We start from the raw sequence: 14,694 nt of genomic DNA, 5'->3' as shown, positions 1-14,694 counted from the left end.
AAAGGCGTTTGACACCGTCAGCCACTCCACGCTACTAGAAGATATAGAGGCTTCCTCTATCCAACAGCGGCTCAAACGGTGGTCGGCGAGTTATGAGTGGTCGACACTCGTCGGTAATGTTAAGAGAAAATTCGAGCAAACTTAGGAAAATAAAACAGGGGGTTCCACGGGGTGGTGTTCTTTTCCCGCTACTTTTTAACTTTTACATTTCAAAGCTCCCTCAACCACCAGAGGGAATCTCTATTGTCTCCTACGCCGACGATTGCTCGATCATGGCGGCTGGGAATGGAATTAATGACTTGTGTTCGAAAGTAAACGGGTATCTCTCCGAGATTTTTCGCTTCTTCACTGCAAGGAGCCTAACCCTCTCCCCTACGAAATCCTCCGCGACCTTGTTCACCACCTGAACGAAGGAGGTCAGACTACCGCTGGGAATTCGCGTCGATGATACACCAATTCCGACGGTGAATAACCCCAAAATACTCGGAGTAACCTGCGAGAGTCTGCTCTCCTTCTCTGCGCACGCAACCGCTATTGTCAACAAAGTACAGAGCCGCAACAAGGTCCTCAAGTCGCTAGCCGGCAGTACTTGGTGCAAAGATAAAGAACCGTTGCTGGCAACATACAAGGCAATAGGCCGGCCGGTTTTAAATTACGCAGCACCAGTGTGGTCGCCGGGGACTAGTAGGACGCAGTGGGTGAAGCTGCAGAGAACTCAAAACACCGCACTACGGACAGCGACTGGACGCCTTCTGATGTCGCCTGAACACCACCTACACGACGAGGCGAGCTTCATCTGCTTCGGGAGACAAGAACCACAATAGCCCAACTTCGCTCTGGCTACTGCAGCACATTAAACTCATACCTGAGCAGACTAAACGCGGATGTGCCGAATGAGTGTCCGGCATGTGGAGAGACATCTCATGACTCGAAGCATCTCTTCGTATGCTCGGAAAACCCAACAACCCTAATGCCTTTGTCCCTGTGACCGACCCCATAGCGGCTGCAAGCTTCTTAGGGCTGCCGTTAGTGGAACTTGACGACAACGACTGAGGTATTAACCGATCTGGGCGGGGTTGTTGTAGCCGCTACAACAACAACAACAATATTCCATATTATCACTGTCGTTTTCGGAAAATTTTCACAGTTGCCAACAAGCGCATATCAAAGAGAAAAAATGTCGCCGACAATTTTGGCAGTGAAACTTTATAGAAAAATCGACAATTGTCGCACCTGTAACTTTTATGAAATAGGCCCCTGAAGACTGTTTTCGCCAGCGCATAGGTTAGGGTAGCCATCGGGAAGGCAAAAACCTCCAAAGCCATTGGACCCGACGGAATTTGTATGTTGATGAAGAAAAATTTGGGTCCTGCGGGAGTAACGTACCTAACGGAAGTCCTCAACCTGTCAATGGCAACCCTCGTCATTCCAGTCATCTGGAAGATTGGGAGAGTGGTCCCACTGCTCAAACTGGGGAACCCAGCCAACAAAGGAGAGTCTTATCGTCCAATAATACTCCATTCCCTGGTAGCGAAGACACTAGAGGCCTTGCTACTCCCGTATTTTACGAACCACCTCACCCCAGCGAAGCATCAGCATGGGTTCCGTAGAGAGCACAGCACTTAACGCCATAAATACCCAGATAACTCGTGGCCTTAACCGAAACCGCCCCTGTGAGAGAACCATTCTAGTAGCGCTGGACCTGTGTAAGGCGTTCGACCGTTCGACACTGTCAGCCATTCAACGATACTAGAAGACAAAGACGCCTCCTCTCTCCCTCAGGGACTCAAACGTTGGTCGGCGAATTATCACTCGTCAGTAACTTTTGGAGAAAAATCGAGCAAACTTAGGAAAATAAAACAGGGGGTTCCACAGGGTTGTGTCCTTTCCCCATTACGGTTTAACTTTTACATTTCACAGCTCCCTCAACCTCCTGAGGGAGTCTCGATAATCTCTTACTGGTATATCTAAACAAAAGCATTGTTGGGAGCGTTTACTGAGGCCTAGCGTTAACGCCGAATTGTCATACCTTAACAAAACCGTCAACTCTACGTCAAATGCAGAAATAACACCAACAATAAGCATGGGTTTGTTTTTATGAAACACGAAAATGAAAGTTTCTCCGTTTTCTGCAGCCAACTTTACTTCCTAACACCCTGTCATAATCGGATTTTCCAACCGCTCAGCGTTGACGCCGCGTTGTTTCGGTATGCTTCATACAAATTGTATGGGCATGAGAATTTTTCGACAGCCAGACAATGCTGACGCTTTTGTTTAGGTATTTATTTATTTATTTATTTGTTACAGTCTTGCGACTTAAAAGTACAGATAGGTATTTTTAATATATAACAAAGTATGCGTATATGTAAGTTTAAATTTTCAATTACAAAGCTGTTTATGTTTCTAAAACTATCAAATAACCTATATAAATGTATATTGTCTAACTAGTTTGGTAGCTGGCGAGGCCTAGTCTCCAGTCTACCTTTAAATATGTACTATGTGCAGCAGGCGGAAAGACCTTGTTTCCGCTCCGCGTTGCTCACGAGTTGGTAGTCACGGTCGGAAAGGCCGAGTCTCCGATCCATGTTCCCGTCGTCATTAATATGCAAACCCTGACGCTGGATTCCGTGATGNGCGAACATTGGCTAAATGAGTCGTGTGATCCCTTGAACATCGTTCAAATTGAGCAATCGATATACCTACCGTTTTCCTTCCTTGTTAATTCGCCACTTATACAATTCGTGTTAATATTTATTGGTGCCTATTTGTTGTTAAAAAATTTTGTAAACAAGACCGCGGCCATATTTATATGCAGTGATGTATTTTATGGTACTTATAAAATGCATCATTACAATCACAAAGTTGCATTTTATGGTAACATTAAAATCAATGCAAAATCGACAAAAGTACTTCAAAATAATATCTATAACTAACAAAATTTACACTAATTCATATTTTCTTAGTTATAGTAATGCTTTTTTAATTATAAATTCCTAAATTTGCACGAAATTTTTTAAACTTTTCAATAAGATATATTATGATTTTTTAACCTTTTTAATGCAACAATGTTGCAAAAACGTGCGTTTTAAAATCAGGTGATCTCAGCTGTAGGCATTTTTTGGCAATCAGCTGATAGTGTTTTTACTTATGAAACTGTACAATGCTCATGACTTTGCACGTGGAGTATGAGTAAATTAGTTTATCTGTGTTAATGCCGTCATTTTTATTTTTATCGCTCCGAGTTTTAAAGTGAGGCGAAAAATATTTACACATTTTTAAAACACAAAACTTAAAACAACATAACGGCCAAAATTTTTACGCCAAACTTTTAATTCAGAAACTGACAATAGAGAGAAGAACGAGGCTAGAAAAATCGATGGCAAACAACCAAACAAGCAAGAAGCACAAAAAGTGTTCCACCGTCTAATCCTCTTCAAGGCAGGATAGGCAAATGGACTTGTCGTTTACGCCTATCAGTCAGGTCTTTGTGCCACGCGAAGTGACCAGTCAGCAGTCCAACAAGTGGTCTGCAGCGTCGTCTGCTCAGCGAGAGCAAAAAACTAGATAGACCTGGGATTGAAGACAACATGGGTTTTGCCCACCTGCATCCCCTCGATGCCGCCCAGTCATTGCTGAGCGAAGTATTCGCCCAGTGTCTGATGGTTGCTTCGATTGCCGAAGGTGGGAATGCTAACACTGGTTGCGGACCGAGGAATGCCTAGTCTGAGCCAAGTCTGGCCAAATGATCAGATGTCTCATAACCAGGTACTCCAGAGTGACCTGGCACCCAGAGTAAAGCAACCTCGTTATGTTCACCATCATATTTTAGTCGAGACTTGCATTGCCGAACTAGTTCGTAAGTACTTAAATAGAGGGCTGGTCAATACCTTAAGTGCAGCTTGGTTGTCACTGCAGTCACGTAAACTCCTTCCCCTCCACCTATGTTCCACCCTTAGTCCATGGCTTTGAGTATTGCAATTACCTCAGCCTGGAAGACCGAAGCATATTCCCCTACAGAAAAGTGAAGCTTATCTCCATTAAGCTCGAAAGAGACCCCAGATCATGACCCAGAGTCAATTTTGGAGTCATCAGTGAAGAATCGATAATGTGTGAGTCCGGTCTACAGGAAAAACACTAACTGACGGTAAGTGCAGCAGTGAGTCAAGAGCACTATACACCACTAAAAAAATTAAAATTAAATAAAGAGGCTATCAAGCAACCATTTTGGTTATTTACATCGAAGCCAGATAAATCTTCGTGAACCCCTATTTACAGCTCATGGACCCCCATATTATTTCACATAACCGTGGGCCCCCGTCGAGTCTTCCGTGGCCCCTGGGGGTCCACCTGGACCACTTTGGGAATCACTGTACTGAACGAATGCCCGGCATGCGAACAGGCGCCTTATACCTCATAGCCTCTCTTCGTATGCCCTCTGAATCTCACCCTACTAACGCTCTGTTCCTATGGACAGACCCCGTCGAGGCAGCACGCTTCCTGGGGCTACCGTTAGTAGAGCTTGACGATAACGATTGAGGGACTAACCGATCTGGGCGGGGTCGTTGTAGCCGCTACAACAACAACAACCCACCTGAATTCCGTTATATTTAAAAAAGAAAAGTAATTTTTAAGCACAAAACAAAACCGACTCCAATTGTTTCCACGACAGTCGGGTCTGCGTTACCGGAACGGCCCAGATTTATATCTGGCCAAGGACTGTCACTCCAGCAACACTCCCCGAAAAACGCCTTTGGGGAATTTTTTGTGCTGTTACAACCACAACAACAACAACCCACTTAAATGCTCATATACAAATTTAAGATTATTGTTAACAACTTTGCTTTAAAAAATAATTAGAGAAATCGGTTAACGTGGTCCAAAGTTATGCAGTAGCATAAATTAAAAAATAAATAAAGATATTCCGACGAATTGATAGCCTCTCCTTTTTGTGAAGTTGGTTAAAAACAGTTATAGCGAGTGAATTATTTTTTATAACAAAAAAAAATAACCATTGGAGAAACATTTATCAAAGCCTGGTTATTTTCGGGGGAAATGTTTAGTTATTGGCCCATCGGTTTTGGGGTGGGGGCGGAGGGGGAGGGGCGTGGCCCCCAAACCCCCCTCCTTCGGAAGGGGACAGTCGCCACTTTACGAAAAGCACCACTAGGTGGGCCACTTACTAAACAGTATCCATTTTGGGTCTCTAGTAAATCTGTAATTATAACAATCAATGCAGTTGAGCTAACCACGANGAAATAATGGGTAGACCTTGGCTACAAGTGTGTGGAATTTTTTTTTGGATCGGGTCACCCCTTTGCCCGCAATACCCCGAAATAGGTGGGCCACTTACTAAACAGTATCCATTTTGGGTCTCTAGTAAATCTGTAATTATAACAATCAATGCAGTTGAGCTAACCACGATTTCACGATGGCTGGTCTTACATGTATTCGATCGACCCGAGGAAACTCTTTGGGAAATTTCTATACTGTTACACCAACAACAAGTGTCGCGTAGAACTTTTTGTTACAAGACAATCAAAAATTAAAAGAATACACCATGACACAAAAATACTTGTATTTATTATTAAATACACTTACCGGTAGCCGCAGCCAGCAAGTCGTCCGTTCTTTCCAATTCCAGTAACAACTCCTATTTGTTATATATTCCCATTATAGATGTAGCGCAACAATTGCTTAATCTCAGAACACTTATATATTCAACTTTTTATTTTCGCTTAAAAAATCAACAACCGGAAGTTTTCACTTGAGTTAATAATTCCACTTCCGATTGCTCTATTACAAAACCGAAAAAAAAAAAACAAAAATGAAACCGCAACGAAGAGTACCTAATCACTTGATACCAATTTAATTATGAAATAGAAACTTTTTCCAATTAGAATACTGTTAACAGACACGACCACGTGAAATTTATTCCGACCACGTGAAAATATTCCGTTACTCTACTCTGTACGCAACACAAACAACTCGGTTCAACATTTTACTGAATAGTTGGTGATGTACACGAAAACTGCTGGACTAACGATTGATGAATAAAAACACCAATAAATAAAATACACTTTTCGTTATTAACTTTGCGATATAATATATGTAGTAATACTAAATAGGCAAATCTTTTCCCTATTAATTTAAACAACTTCACTCATCGCCATCAATGAACGTCACAAACTGAATCCTTCTTCTTCAATGCACTCATTCACAATTGATAGGAAAGATATGTGAGTAAAAGAGCAATCGATGTTTTTTCGATGTCATGCAATGAATGAAAATTTCTTTCATTAGTATATATATGTAAATAATAAATAAATCAAAGAATTAATTGAAATACCGCTTAATTAATTTACAGAAGGAATTAATTATGTATCTGGTTTTATTAATCACAAAACAAAATATGTGCTATGTTTATTATTCAATTTATGTTTAAACCGATGCATCAGATAGCAGTCATCGATATTTATTCTGGATTAATGATATTACATCCCAATACTACGTCCACGCGTTGTAAAATCGAGGATTGTTTCATATATTTTTAACTGGGTGTCTAACAAACAAAAAAGGATTCAGTTAAACTGAACTGTTCAATAAAACAATGGATGACGAGTTTACTCTTCCTGCGGATACATTAAAGATACTCAATGAATTTCTTCAACAGAAGGCACAAAGAGAACGGGATGAGCTTGAACGGATAGAAAACAAAGCCGCCTCGGATGTGATGTTCGAGGAAGATTGGGTGGGTTTCTGTAAATATTAGCTATAGTACGTATATATATGTACAATTACAGCAACTAAGTCAGTTTTGGTACAATGAATCGACTAAGCAGGCGCTGGGAAAAGCAGTTTGCAAATTGCTTTCTGAGCTGCAAAATGAGGCTAACAAGAATAGTTACCGCATAGCCCTTCTATCCTGTCCTTCACTATACGACACTGTGAAGCAATTGCACAATAATGGCAAGTAATGAGACACATTCAAATAATTGATTACTTACATATATATCTCTCTCTATTAGTGAAAATCTTCGAGTTCGATAAGCGCTTCTCTGCGTGTGGGGAGGATTTTGTACATTATGATTTTAACAAAGCAAATGAAAGTGGATACCTTGAAGAATTCAAGGAAACATTCGATCTTATCATAGCTGACCCCCCATTTTTATCAGAAGAATGTATTACAAAAATATCTAAAATCATAGGCAGTTTAAGCAAATCGAGTACAAAAATTTTATTTTGCTCCGGCGCCATTGTCGAGCCATGGCTGACAACTTGTTTGCAACTGAAAAAGTGTGCTTTTGAACCAGGACATGAACGTAACTTGGGGAACGAGTTTGTTTCATTTGCGAATTTCGATATTGACAGTTATGTAAATTCATAGATTAATATAGAAATAGGTGTAATAAATCGGTTTCATATAATTTCCGATTCAAAAATGTAACATAAATTTGAATGGATTAAGAAAATATTCGGCTTTATCGCGAATTTCACGTGAACAAATATTCCCAAAAATTATAAAGCAAGTTAAAGTCAATTGTTTCCGATATGTCTGTTAAATTCTGGGGACGATCTATTTACATGGACTTGGAATTTATTTCAATCGTTTTGTGAAACCGGCTGCAAATTGCATGTAATGTACATACCAAAATGTATTTTATTGAACGTCTATATTAGTTTATTTGGAGGAAAATATTGGGAAACAGAATTTAGTATTTAGAAATTTACGTATGTATATGAATAAACTAAGCAAACTTAATTTAAAGATTTAAATATTCATTTTGCCGCCGCATCGGCTTCCTTGCGCTGTTGTACTAATTCGCGTAGGCCATCTTCTTGGTCTTTTAATGATTTCACTAAAAATTCCTTCTTTTTATTGAGCAGTTCGATGGCCTTATCACATTTTTCTTGCTTTCCCTTGAGATCGCTGCGCATATTCTCTACATCGGTTAGGACAAACATGCGTCCCACAGAAAGGTAGACTCTAAAAGGAAAATTAATTACCAAAATGCAGAAATTATTTGTGAAAGTAAAAAATGCGGTGATCCAATAGGGAGGTCTGCATCAATAATGATATTCAGATACATGCATACATACAAGCACGAAATTTATTTTCAGACCTTGTATCATCCGTCAGATCGCTGGTGCCTTTCTCTGTTAGTTCATATTTCTGTTTTCCATTTTTCACCATGCTGCATTTCATATCGATCATATTCATTTTTTTAGTGGTCTCAATTTTGTTAATTTGCATTTCGGTGAATGCCTAGAATGGATAAACAGTTCTTGGTTAGTCACATTAAACACATTGAGCGGCAGTGGACACTGGGTTCTTTGTGACATACTGCCAAAACAGTTAATTAATACAAACCTTTTTCAATTCAAGATCCATTTGAGCCATTTTCAATTCGTTGTTCTTTTTGGGTATATTTTGTATTTGGTTTTATTTATTTAATTAATTATTTCAATAAAACTTACTCCACCTGCAAAATCAGCCTTTTTTATACACCAAAAAAAAACCACAAAGTATCTTCTTCTTTCCTTTTTCCTTCGCCATCATTCACGGTAGGGTAGATTTTGCATGCAGAGACAACCATGTTATTTAATGAAGGGTGACCCATTTGCCAAGCCATATATGCACGGTTGCCACTTGTTAAAAAATAAATAACCAAACCCTTAAAAAACAACTAAATTTGTTATCCAATTATCTTTACAAAAAGATAAACTTATTACAAAAAAAATCAACAATTTTGAGCTTGACGCCTTTTTTTAATGAAAATTTTGTGGAAAACAACCTTAACTTACATTTTGGCAGAAGTTATAGTATATGTGCATATAAAGCACGTTACATTAAACATAGGGATTTGAAAAATTCAATTTTGTATGTAATAGAACTTTTTGTAAAGAAAAAGTTTACTTATTCTAACTAAAAAAAACAGACAATCAAACCAGAGAAAAAACTACCAAACAACCAAATTTGAAAAAAAAAAAGAAAAACAACCGACTGCAGCAACCGCGGATACCTCTAGGTGTATGCGTCACTGCAGCAACATACTCCAAAACCCTTTGGGCTACTTTTATGATGATACAATATACGTTCTACATATGACTATAAATACGGAATTATCAAATATCTTCCGCCACGTATCGGATTAACTCATCTTGCGTATTGCATTGTCATCGGGTTCTGAGCCAACTGTGAAGTTTCAAGTCCCCGGGTCATCAGGAAGTTGGTCAAAAATTGATTGCAAGATTTGCCCCTAACAAACATACATACATATGTACATACATACATACATACAGAGCAACTTAAATGAAAACTTGTAAAAACCACAGTAAAAATAAAAAAAAAAAAACATGATAAAAATATTGAAAAAAAAAAATTATTATTTGCCTTGGTCAATTTTACAACGTACGTACAAACATACATATGTATGTGTCTTAAAATTTTCTTTTCATCCGCAACTCCTCCATTTTGCGTCCTAATAGGTTGACATTTAGTTTGTGCATGCAAAGGAACTGTCCATTTAGGAAAAGCACTGGAATATCATTGCGGTACAAACGAAGGAATCGGAGGTTTTCTTTTTGAGTAATATCGATTTTTTCTAAAGTAAATTGTCCATCGAAATATATTTCGAGTTCCTTAACTAGTTCTTCGCACAAAGTGCAGTCATCCTTTGTATATAACGTCAGCACCGGTAACTTATGTTCGGCGTTTTCGCAGTTATAAGAACTGAAATAAGCATCGAGTTTTAAATTAAAGATAAAGTATGTATACATATAGCATGTTAACAATATTAAAACTTACATTTTCTGTAATAATAATGCAGCTGCATTGCCGCTTCCATTCGTAATTGCAGCACAACCTATCTGCCCGGGCTGTAGCGCGTGGGACAGATGTGTTACTAAACGAGCACCTGACATTGCTATAGGATGGCCGAGACACATAGTGCCTCCATGTGCGTTCACTTTTTCCGGATTCAATTCCAACTCCTTCATTACCGCCAATGGCACCGCGGCAAAAGAATCGTCCAGTTCCCATAGCGAAATATCATCTTTTGTACAGTTGATATTTTCTAGCATGCGTTTAACGGCAATAGCAGGTGCCACTAAAAAATCTGAATCATTTGTTTTTGATTCATTGTATCCTAATATTCTAGCCAAAGGTTTCAAATTCCACCGTCTCGCCATTTCATTTGTCGTTAATACTAGCGCTGCGGCTCCATCGCCTACAACATGCCGTTCATTATTCTCTTGGTCGGCTAGTGTATCCGGCAATGTTCGCATATCGTCTTCGGTCACTATAATCGGTAATCTAGATGTCTGCATTATACGCAATGGCACCAGCTCTAAATCGAATAAACCAGCGCGGTAAGCCCTCCGCATACGCACATATGATTCTTTTGTATAATTGATGCACTCTTCTTTTGTTATTCCAAACGATTTAAGTAAACCTTTTTTTGGTTTTTCTGTTACACCATCAGCCACCAACCCATCCTGCATTATTACATCTCCCGAGTAAAGATAAGTACGTGGCATATAATACGGCACGTTCGACAAGCATTCCATTCCGCCAGCTATGGCTGCGTCTGTGAGTCTCAATTTTACGGCTTGCGCGGCAAACATTATAGATTTGATACCTGTTACACTGGACGCACTCACTGTTGTGCACCAAACACGCTTCGACAAGCCTGCCAAGAGTGTGGCTTGACGTGCCGGCGCTTGACCAGTGCCAGCCGTCATGACATTGCCAAAATATACCTGTTGTACTGCTTCTGGAGGCACAGCAGAGTGTTTAAGCGCTGCATCGATGGCGATAGCACCCAATTGTGGGGCCGACAGTGATGGATGTAGGCCAGTAAAACCGGTGATAGGCGTACGTACCGCAGATGCAATAACTACGTCGTTGAGATCTTTGCAATGGATATCATAGAGACATCTTTTTACAACGGAACGTGATTCTTTCTAAAAATGTCATCAAAATTCAGTTTTATGTACCCAAATTCACTACATCAATTTCCCAGTTACCATAAAATTTCGTTGGAATGTGTGCATTTCGGGTGGTTTACGCGGTCTTCTTCTTCCCAACTAATTTTATTCACGTTATAACTTCAAATCAGCTGGGCAGTTTTGTACTAGATTTATTCTGCGAAAGTGTACAAAAATTTCATTTTCCGGGATGTGAACTAAACAATTTTGAATTATGAAATATATACCCATTTTTGTCCGTTTAAACCATGGTGGAATTATATTAGCTCTGATCCAGTACTCCGCTGCTGCTGCAGCTGTGGTGATGGTCCTTGGTCGGAGTGATTGCTCCGAGTCAATCCGGTAACGTAGAACCGACCATCTTGGGATTGCACTCCGCTGTATCGGCCGCTGTGGTGTAGTGGTAAGCAGTGCGCGCTTTCACTCCGCATCGCCTGGGTTCAAGCCCTGGTCAAAGCAACATCGCAAAAAAATATAGAAAAGTTTTTTCTTGAAAAACAGGTTCTCATAAAAATACAATCGCCGTTCGGAGTCGGCGTAAAACTGTAGGTCCCGCCGCTTTGTGTGACAACATCAAGGCGCACGCCAAAAATCGAAGGAGAAGCTCGGCCAAACACTAACATATGTGTAAGCGCCATTCTATTATTATTATTATCCAGTACTCCATGAACTTTACAGGTTTTTACACGAACTTGCATAAAGTTTTTTCCGTACTCCAGATTAAAGTGAGTTACAACAAAAAGTACGGGAACAAAAAAAAAAAGCATTTTTCCTGTAAAAACGTCAACCAGTGATCGCTTGACACTTTTCATGATTTTACCAGAAGAAAAAGTTCGGGTAAAATCTTGCAATTTCCTTCTCTACACAACTCTCCAAAAATCGCTCTCATTTGCAGGATTTAGGAGGAATTCGGAGTATGGGATCATTTTTCCTGTTACTTCCTGCAGAAAAAGGTCGGGTAAAATCTTGCAACTTTCTGTAACTTCCTGCAGGCTCGTGTAAAAGCCTGCAAGTTCGTGGAGTACAGGATCAGAGCTATTATGTATGTATGTATGTATTTATTCGCCATTAATTTTTAAATTGTTACGAAATCTTCTTAACAAGGCCATGGTCTACTCACACTGACGAATCTTCGCGCTTTATATTTATCCAATTGTAAAAAAATTGTATGATATTAAGTTGGTGCATATCTTCAAAAGTGCAAAATACCTTTGTATACTCGACATTCCACAACCGTACTCGAATAGTAATCTTGTGCCGATATACAACGAACTTGGGCGTTTGCGCGGTTGCCCAAACTGACGAAGATTATCGCGTACGGTTATGTGCGCCGATTTCTCATCGATTTGCGCAACCATCGGAGGCACAATATGCAAGTAATCTTCCTGGAGACGCTGCAACAAGTGCCAATAGACGCGACTTTTATGCTAACTCAATTTCGCGAACTAAAGAAATTAGTTTGCAATGGCGATTTCGAAATCACTCCGGGCTGTATTAATGGTTTTGAAAATCTAAGCAAACTGACGTGCCTTAACTTCTATAAACTGGATGCGTTGACGCCGAAGGATGTGTTAACGCTACTGAAAAAATGTCCGAAGATACAGTTTGTGTAATTATTCTTCAAATCATGCAGCACGGAACCATTTATTTTTTTTAGTTGATCGAGGCTTTGGAAAAGGGAACAGTTAAAGTGAAATTCGTGATGAAATTTCAAAAAACCGAATATTCGTCGTGGTATTACGAAGGTCAGTTGGGGTAGAAGGGAGGGTTTCCATTCGGTTTTACAATAATAATTATATTGCCTTTTTTAAATATTTTGCAGGATCCACGATATCTCGCAGCAAAGGATATGTTTAATATTGTTTTCAATGGCAAATGCATTGATTGGGATAAATGATTTAAGTTGGATCATTATAAAATTTAATATTCCTTAATATTTTATTATTGTTTGGTCTTACATGTTAAGTATGTGTATGTATATTTGTTGTTTAGAAATATAATATATGTATAGTAGTTTTTAAGCACAATAAAATGAATCGTTCGCTATCATACAAAAATTTTAAATCACCACATTTTTTATTACTTGATTTTTCTTCGAATTGACCACAACACTTTACAGATTTAAAAATCCACTTATAACAACAATAAAAACTAGGTGTGCCTGGGACATAATACGGGATTAAAATTTCTCTCGAATCATTTCTTGCAGTCTTAAAGCCTTATTCGTAAAGACAAAATCGATTTAAAAAGCTTTATTAAGTGTAATTTTAACACCAATTTTCGATTTATAAAGCAATTGGTATTTTTCATTTTTTTTAAATTAATTTTTATGTATTAATCTTAATCTAAATTTAAATGTTTTTAGTGTAGCACGTTACGACAATTTACTTTCCAAATTATTTTTGGCCGCAGGAGCAAGAAGAGACATGCACTCTCGTTGCACCCCAGGTGTAAAATTTCTTCGTGGCGATTTTTTAATTCCCCATCACCGCTCAATAAGTTTCACATAAACAATGTACAGGAATCGTGTTAAAGCATGTCGCGGACTCCACTTCCATCTAATAGTAAGTTCTAGCGATTATCGAAATTAAGAGAGCAATTATTTAATAATAATAATAACAATAATACTCTAAATTAAACATTTAAGTTTTGTTAAATCACGGAAGTTATTTTTTTTTTAACTTTGGCTTTGCGTTTCGATTCTCCCACCAATTAAAAGAACTACTAAAATTTTAAAACTACTGCTTTATTATTTCTCATGTCCTTTACTTCATTAGCCATCTCTTCCTTAATCCGAATTATCGTCTCGATCGTCTTCGGGTTGATGCCGGTATGCCACAAGCGGGTTTCCAGAGTCACCATGCCGCTGTCGTTGTCGAGCCCACCACAAGGCCAGGTGGCGTCGCCAAGCAGTAATATTTCGCCACCAACGAGATTTGAAACACGCCCACGCAATGGCCGTACAGATACTGATTAAGAATATTGCCAGGAAAATCTTGGTGCCATATCCAATGTGATTTTCGCGGTCAGTTGCCGCGCCCATCTTGACAACAGCTGCATCAAATGGACAAATGGTTATAGGCACCCAGCTGGTGAAGAAGCCACCGGCCAACGAGTAAACCCGCACTGCTACCTCATTGAATGGCGCATCCAATTGAGCGATCAGTTGATAATCGTTGTACACGTGTTGCGCACGTGTCACGCATTCAATGTGACTTCTGTAATTCTCAACATTTGGCAGCACTTGGCGAAAGTGTACCACGTACGAGGTGATCATGCCATTCGGGTGTTTTGGTTCCCGGAAATTCACATGAAATTCATTTATACCAGAGACACGGCAGGCATGTAAAGCTTCCAATCGCTCGCCGCCAATCGACAAGTTGGTGCGTGTCCAGTAGAATGCGTAGGTACCACAGCCAACTTCATTGCAGGATTGCACCTGTATGGTGTACAAGCGAAACCGTTCGAGGTGTGGAATAATGGTCGTATTGCCGTTTAGCGCATCCAAATGCAGCCGGAGCATTGCTTTAAATGATGTGGCTGTTGTGTCGGTAGTTGGCGCTGCCATGGCGGTGTTGGCCATGCAATTCTCCTTATGATCTAAATCGCATTCGAAGAGTTTGCGCATATTCTTTGTAAAACGAAGGTCGTCCATTTCGTCTTCCTTACGCGCACAACAGGTATCGTGATCCTCAACGCTGATGACGG

The 14,694-nt window shown here is 39.6% G+C and overlaps 3 protein-coding genes and 1 pseudogene across 3 annotated transcripts; 2 read left to right on the top strand and 2 right to left on the bottom strand.

Moving 5' to 3' along the window:
- Positions 1-6,350: 6,350 nt before the first annotated feature.
- LOC108377158 (protein-lysine N-methyltransferase CG9154) lies at positions 6,351-7,549 on the top strand. The gene is made up of 3 exons (XM_017633421.1): positions 6,351-6,748; positions 6,801-6,966; positions 7,026-7,549. Exons 1-3 carry the CDS (start codon positions 6,608-6,610, stop codon positions 7,382-7,384), a joined length of 666 nt encoding a protein of 221 aa, XP_017488910.1. The 5' UTR covers positions 6,351-6,607; the 3' UTR covers positions 7,385-7,549.
- Positions 7,550-7,653: 104 nt separating this feature from the next.
- On the bottom strand, positions 7,654-8,551 carry Pfdn1 (prefoldin subunit 1). Its single transcript, XM_017633422.1, has 3 exons — positions 8,369-8,551; positions 8,121-8,263; positions 7,654-7,984 (listed from the first exon to the last, which is right to left on the bottom strand). Exons 1-3 carry the CDS (start codon positions 8,396-8,398, stop codon positions 7,777-7,779), a joined length of 381 nt encoding a protein of 126 aa, XP_017488911.1. The 5' UTR covers positions 8,399-8,551; the 3' UTR covers positions 7,654-7,776.
- An 807-nt stretch (positions 8,552-9,358) lies between these two features.
- Positions 9,359-11,438, bottom strand: LOC108377161 (acetyl-CoA acetyltransferase, mitochondrial). Its single transcript, XM_017633423.1, has 4 exons — positions 11,214-11,438; positions 11,026-11,143; positions 9,806-10,962; positions 9,359-9,730 (listed from the first exon to the last, which is right to left on the bottom strand). Exons 2-4 carry the CDS (start codon positions 11,050-11,052, stop codon positions 9,439-9,441), a joined length of 1,476 nt encoding a protein of 491 aa, XP_017488912.1. The 5' UTR covers positions 11,053-11,143; positions 11,214-11,438; the 3' UTR covers positions 9,359-9,438.
- Positions 11,439-11,902: 464 nt separating this feature from the next.
- On the top strand, positions 11,903-13,285 carry LOC108377160 (uncharacterized; annotated as a pseudogene).
- The last annotated feature ends 1,409 nt before the right edge of the window (positions 13,286-14,694 follow it).

Source organism: Rhagoletis zephyria, unplaced genomic scaffold (assembly GCF_001687245.7).
Source record: "Rhagoletis zephyria isolate East Lansing unplaced genomic scaffold, Rhagoletis_zephyria_1.1 Rzeph_scaffold_11603, whole genome shotgun sequence".
NCBI classification, from domain to species: Eukaryota; Metazoa; Arthropoda; class Insecta; order Diptera; family Tephritidae; genus Rhagoletis; species Rhagoletis zephyria.
Note: the sequence above shows the minus strand (reverse complement) of the source record. Positions and strands in the feature narration are given on the sequence as shown.

What these genes read in the sequence shown, in the direction of transcription:
- LOC108377158 (XM_017633421.1), top strand. Translation starts at nt 6,608, where the DNA reads ATGGATGACGAGTTTACTCTTCCTGCGGATACATTAAAGATACTCAAT. An exon ending in TGATGTTCGAGGAAGATTGG is followed by an intron (nt 6,749 to 6,800) that starts GTGGGTTTCTGT and finishes GTACAATTACAG; the next exon opens with CAACTAAGTCAGTTTTGGTA. An exon ending in GAAGCAATTGCACAATAATG is followed by an intron (nt 6,967 to 7,025) that starts GCAAGTAATGAG and finishes TCTCTCTATTAG; the next exon opens with TGAAAATCTTCGAGTTCGAT.
- Pfdn1 (XM_017633422.1), bottom strand. Translation starts at nt 8,398, where the DNA reads ATGGCTCAAATGGATCTTGAATTGAAAAAG. An exon ending in TGGATCTTGAATTGAAAAAG is followed by an intron (nt 8,264 to 8,368) that starts GTTTGTATTAAT and finishes TATCCATTCTAG; the next exon opens with GCATTCACCGAAATGCAAAT. An exon ending in GATCTGACGGATGATACAAG is followed by an intron (nt 7,985 to 8,120) that starts GTCTGAAAATAA and finishes TTTTCCTTTTAG; the next exon opens with AGTCTACCTTTCTGTGGGAC.
- LOC108377161 (XM_017633423.1), bottom strand. Translation starts at nt 11,052, where the DNA reads ATGCACACATTCCAACGAAATTTTATG. An exon ending in CATTCCAACGAAATTTTATG is followed by an intron (nt 10,963 to 11,025) that starts GTAACTGGGAAA and finishes TGACATTTTTAG; the next exon opens with AAAGAATCACGTTCCGTTGT. An exon ending in GCATTATTATTACAGAAAAT is followed by an intron (nt 9,731 to 9,805) that starts GTAAGTTTTAAT and finishes TGCTTATTTCAG; the next exon opens with TTCTTATAACTGCGAAAACG.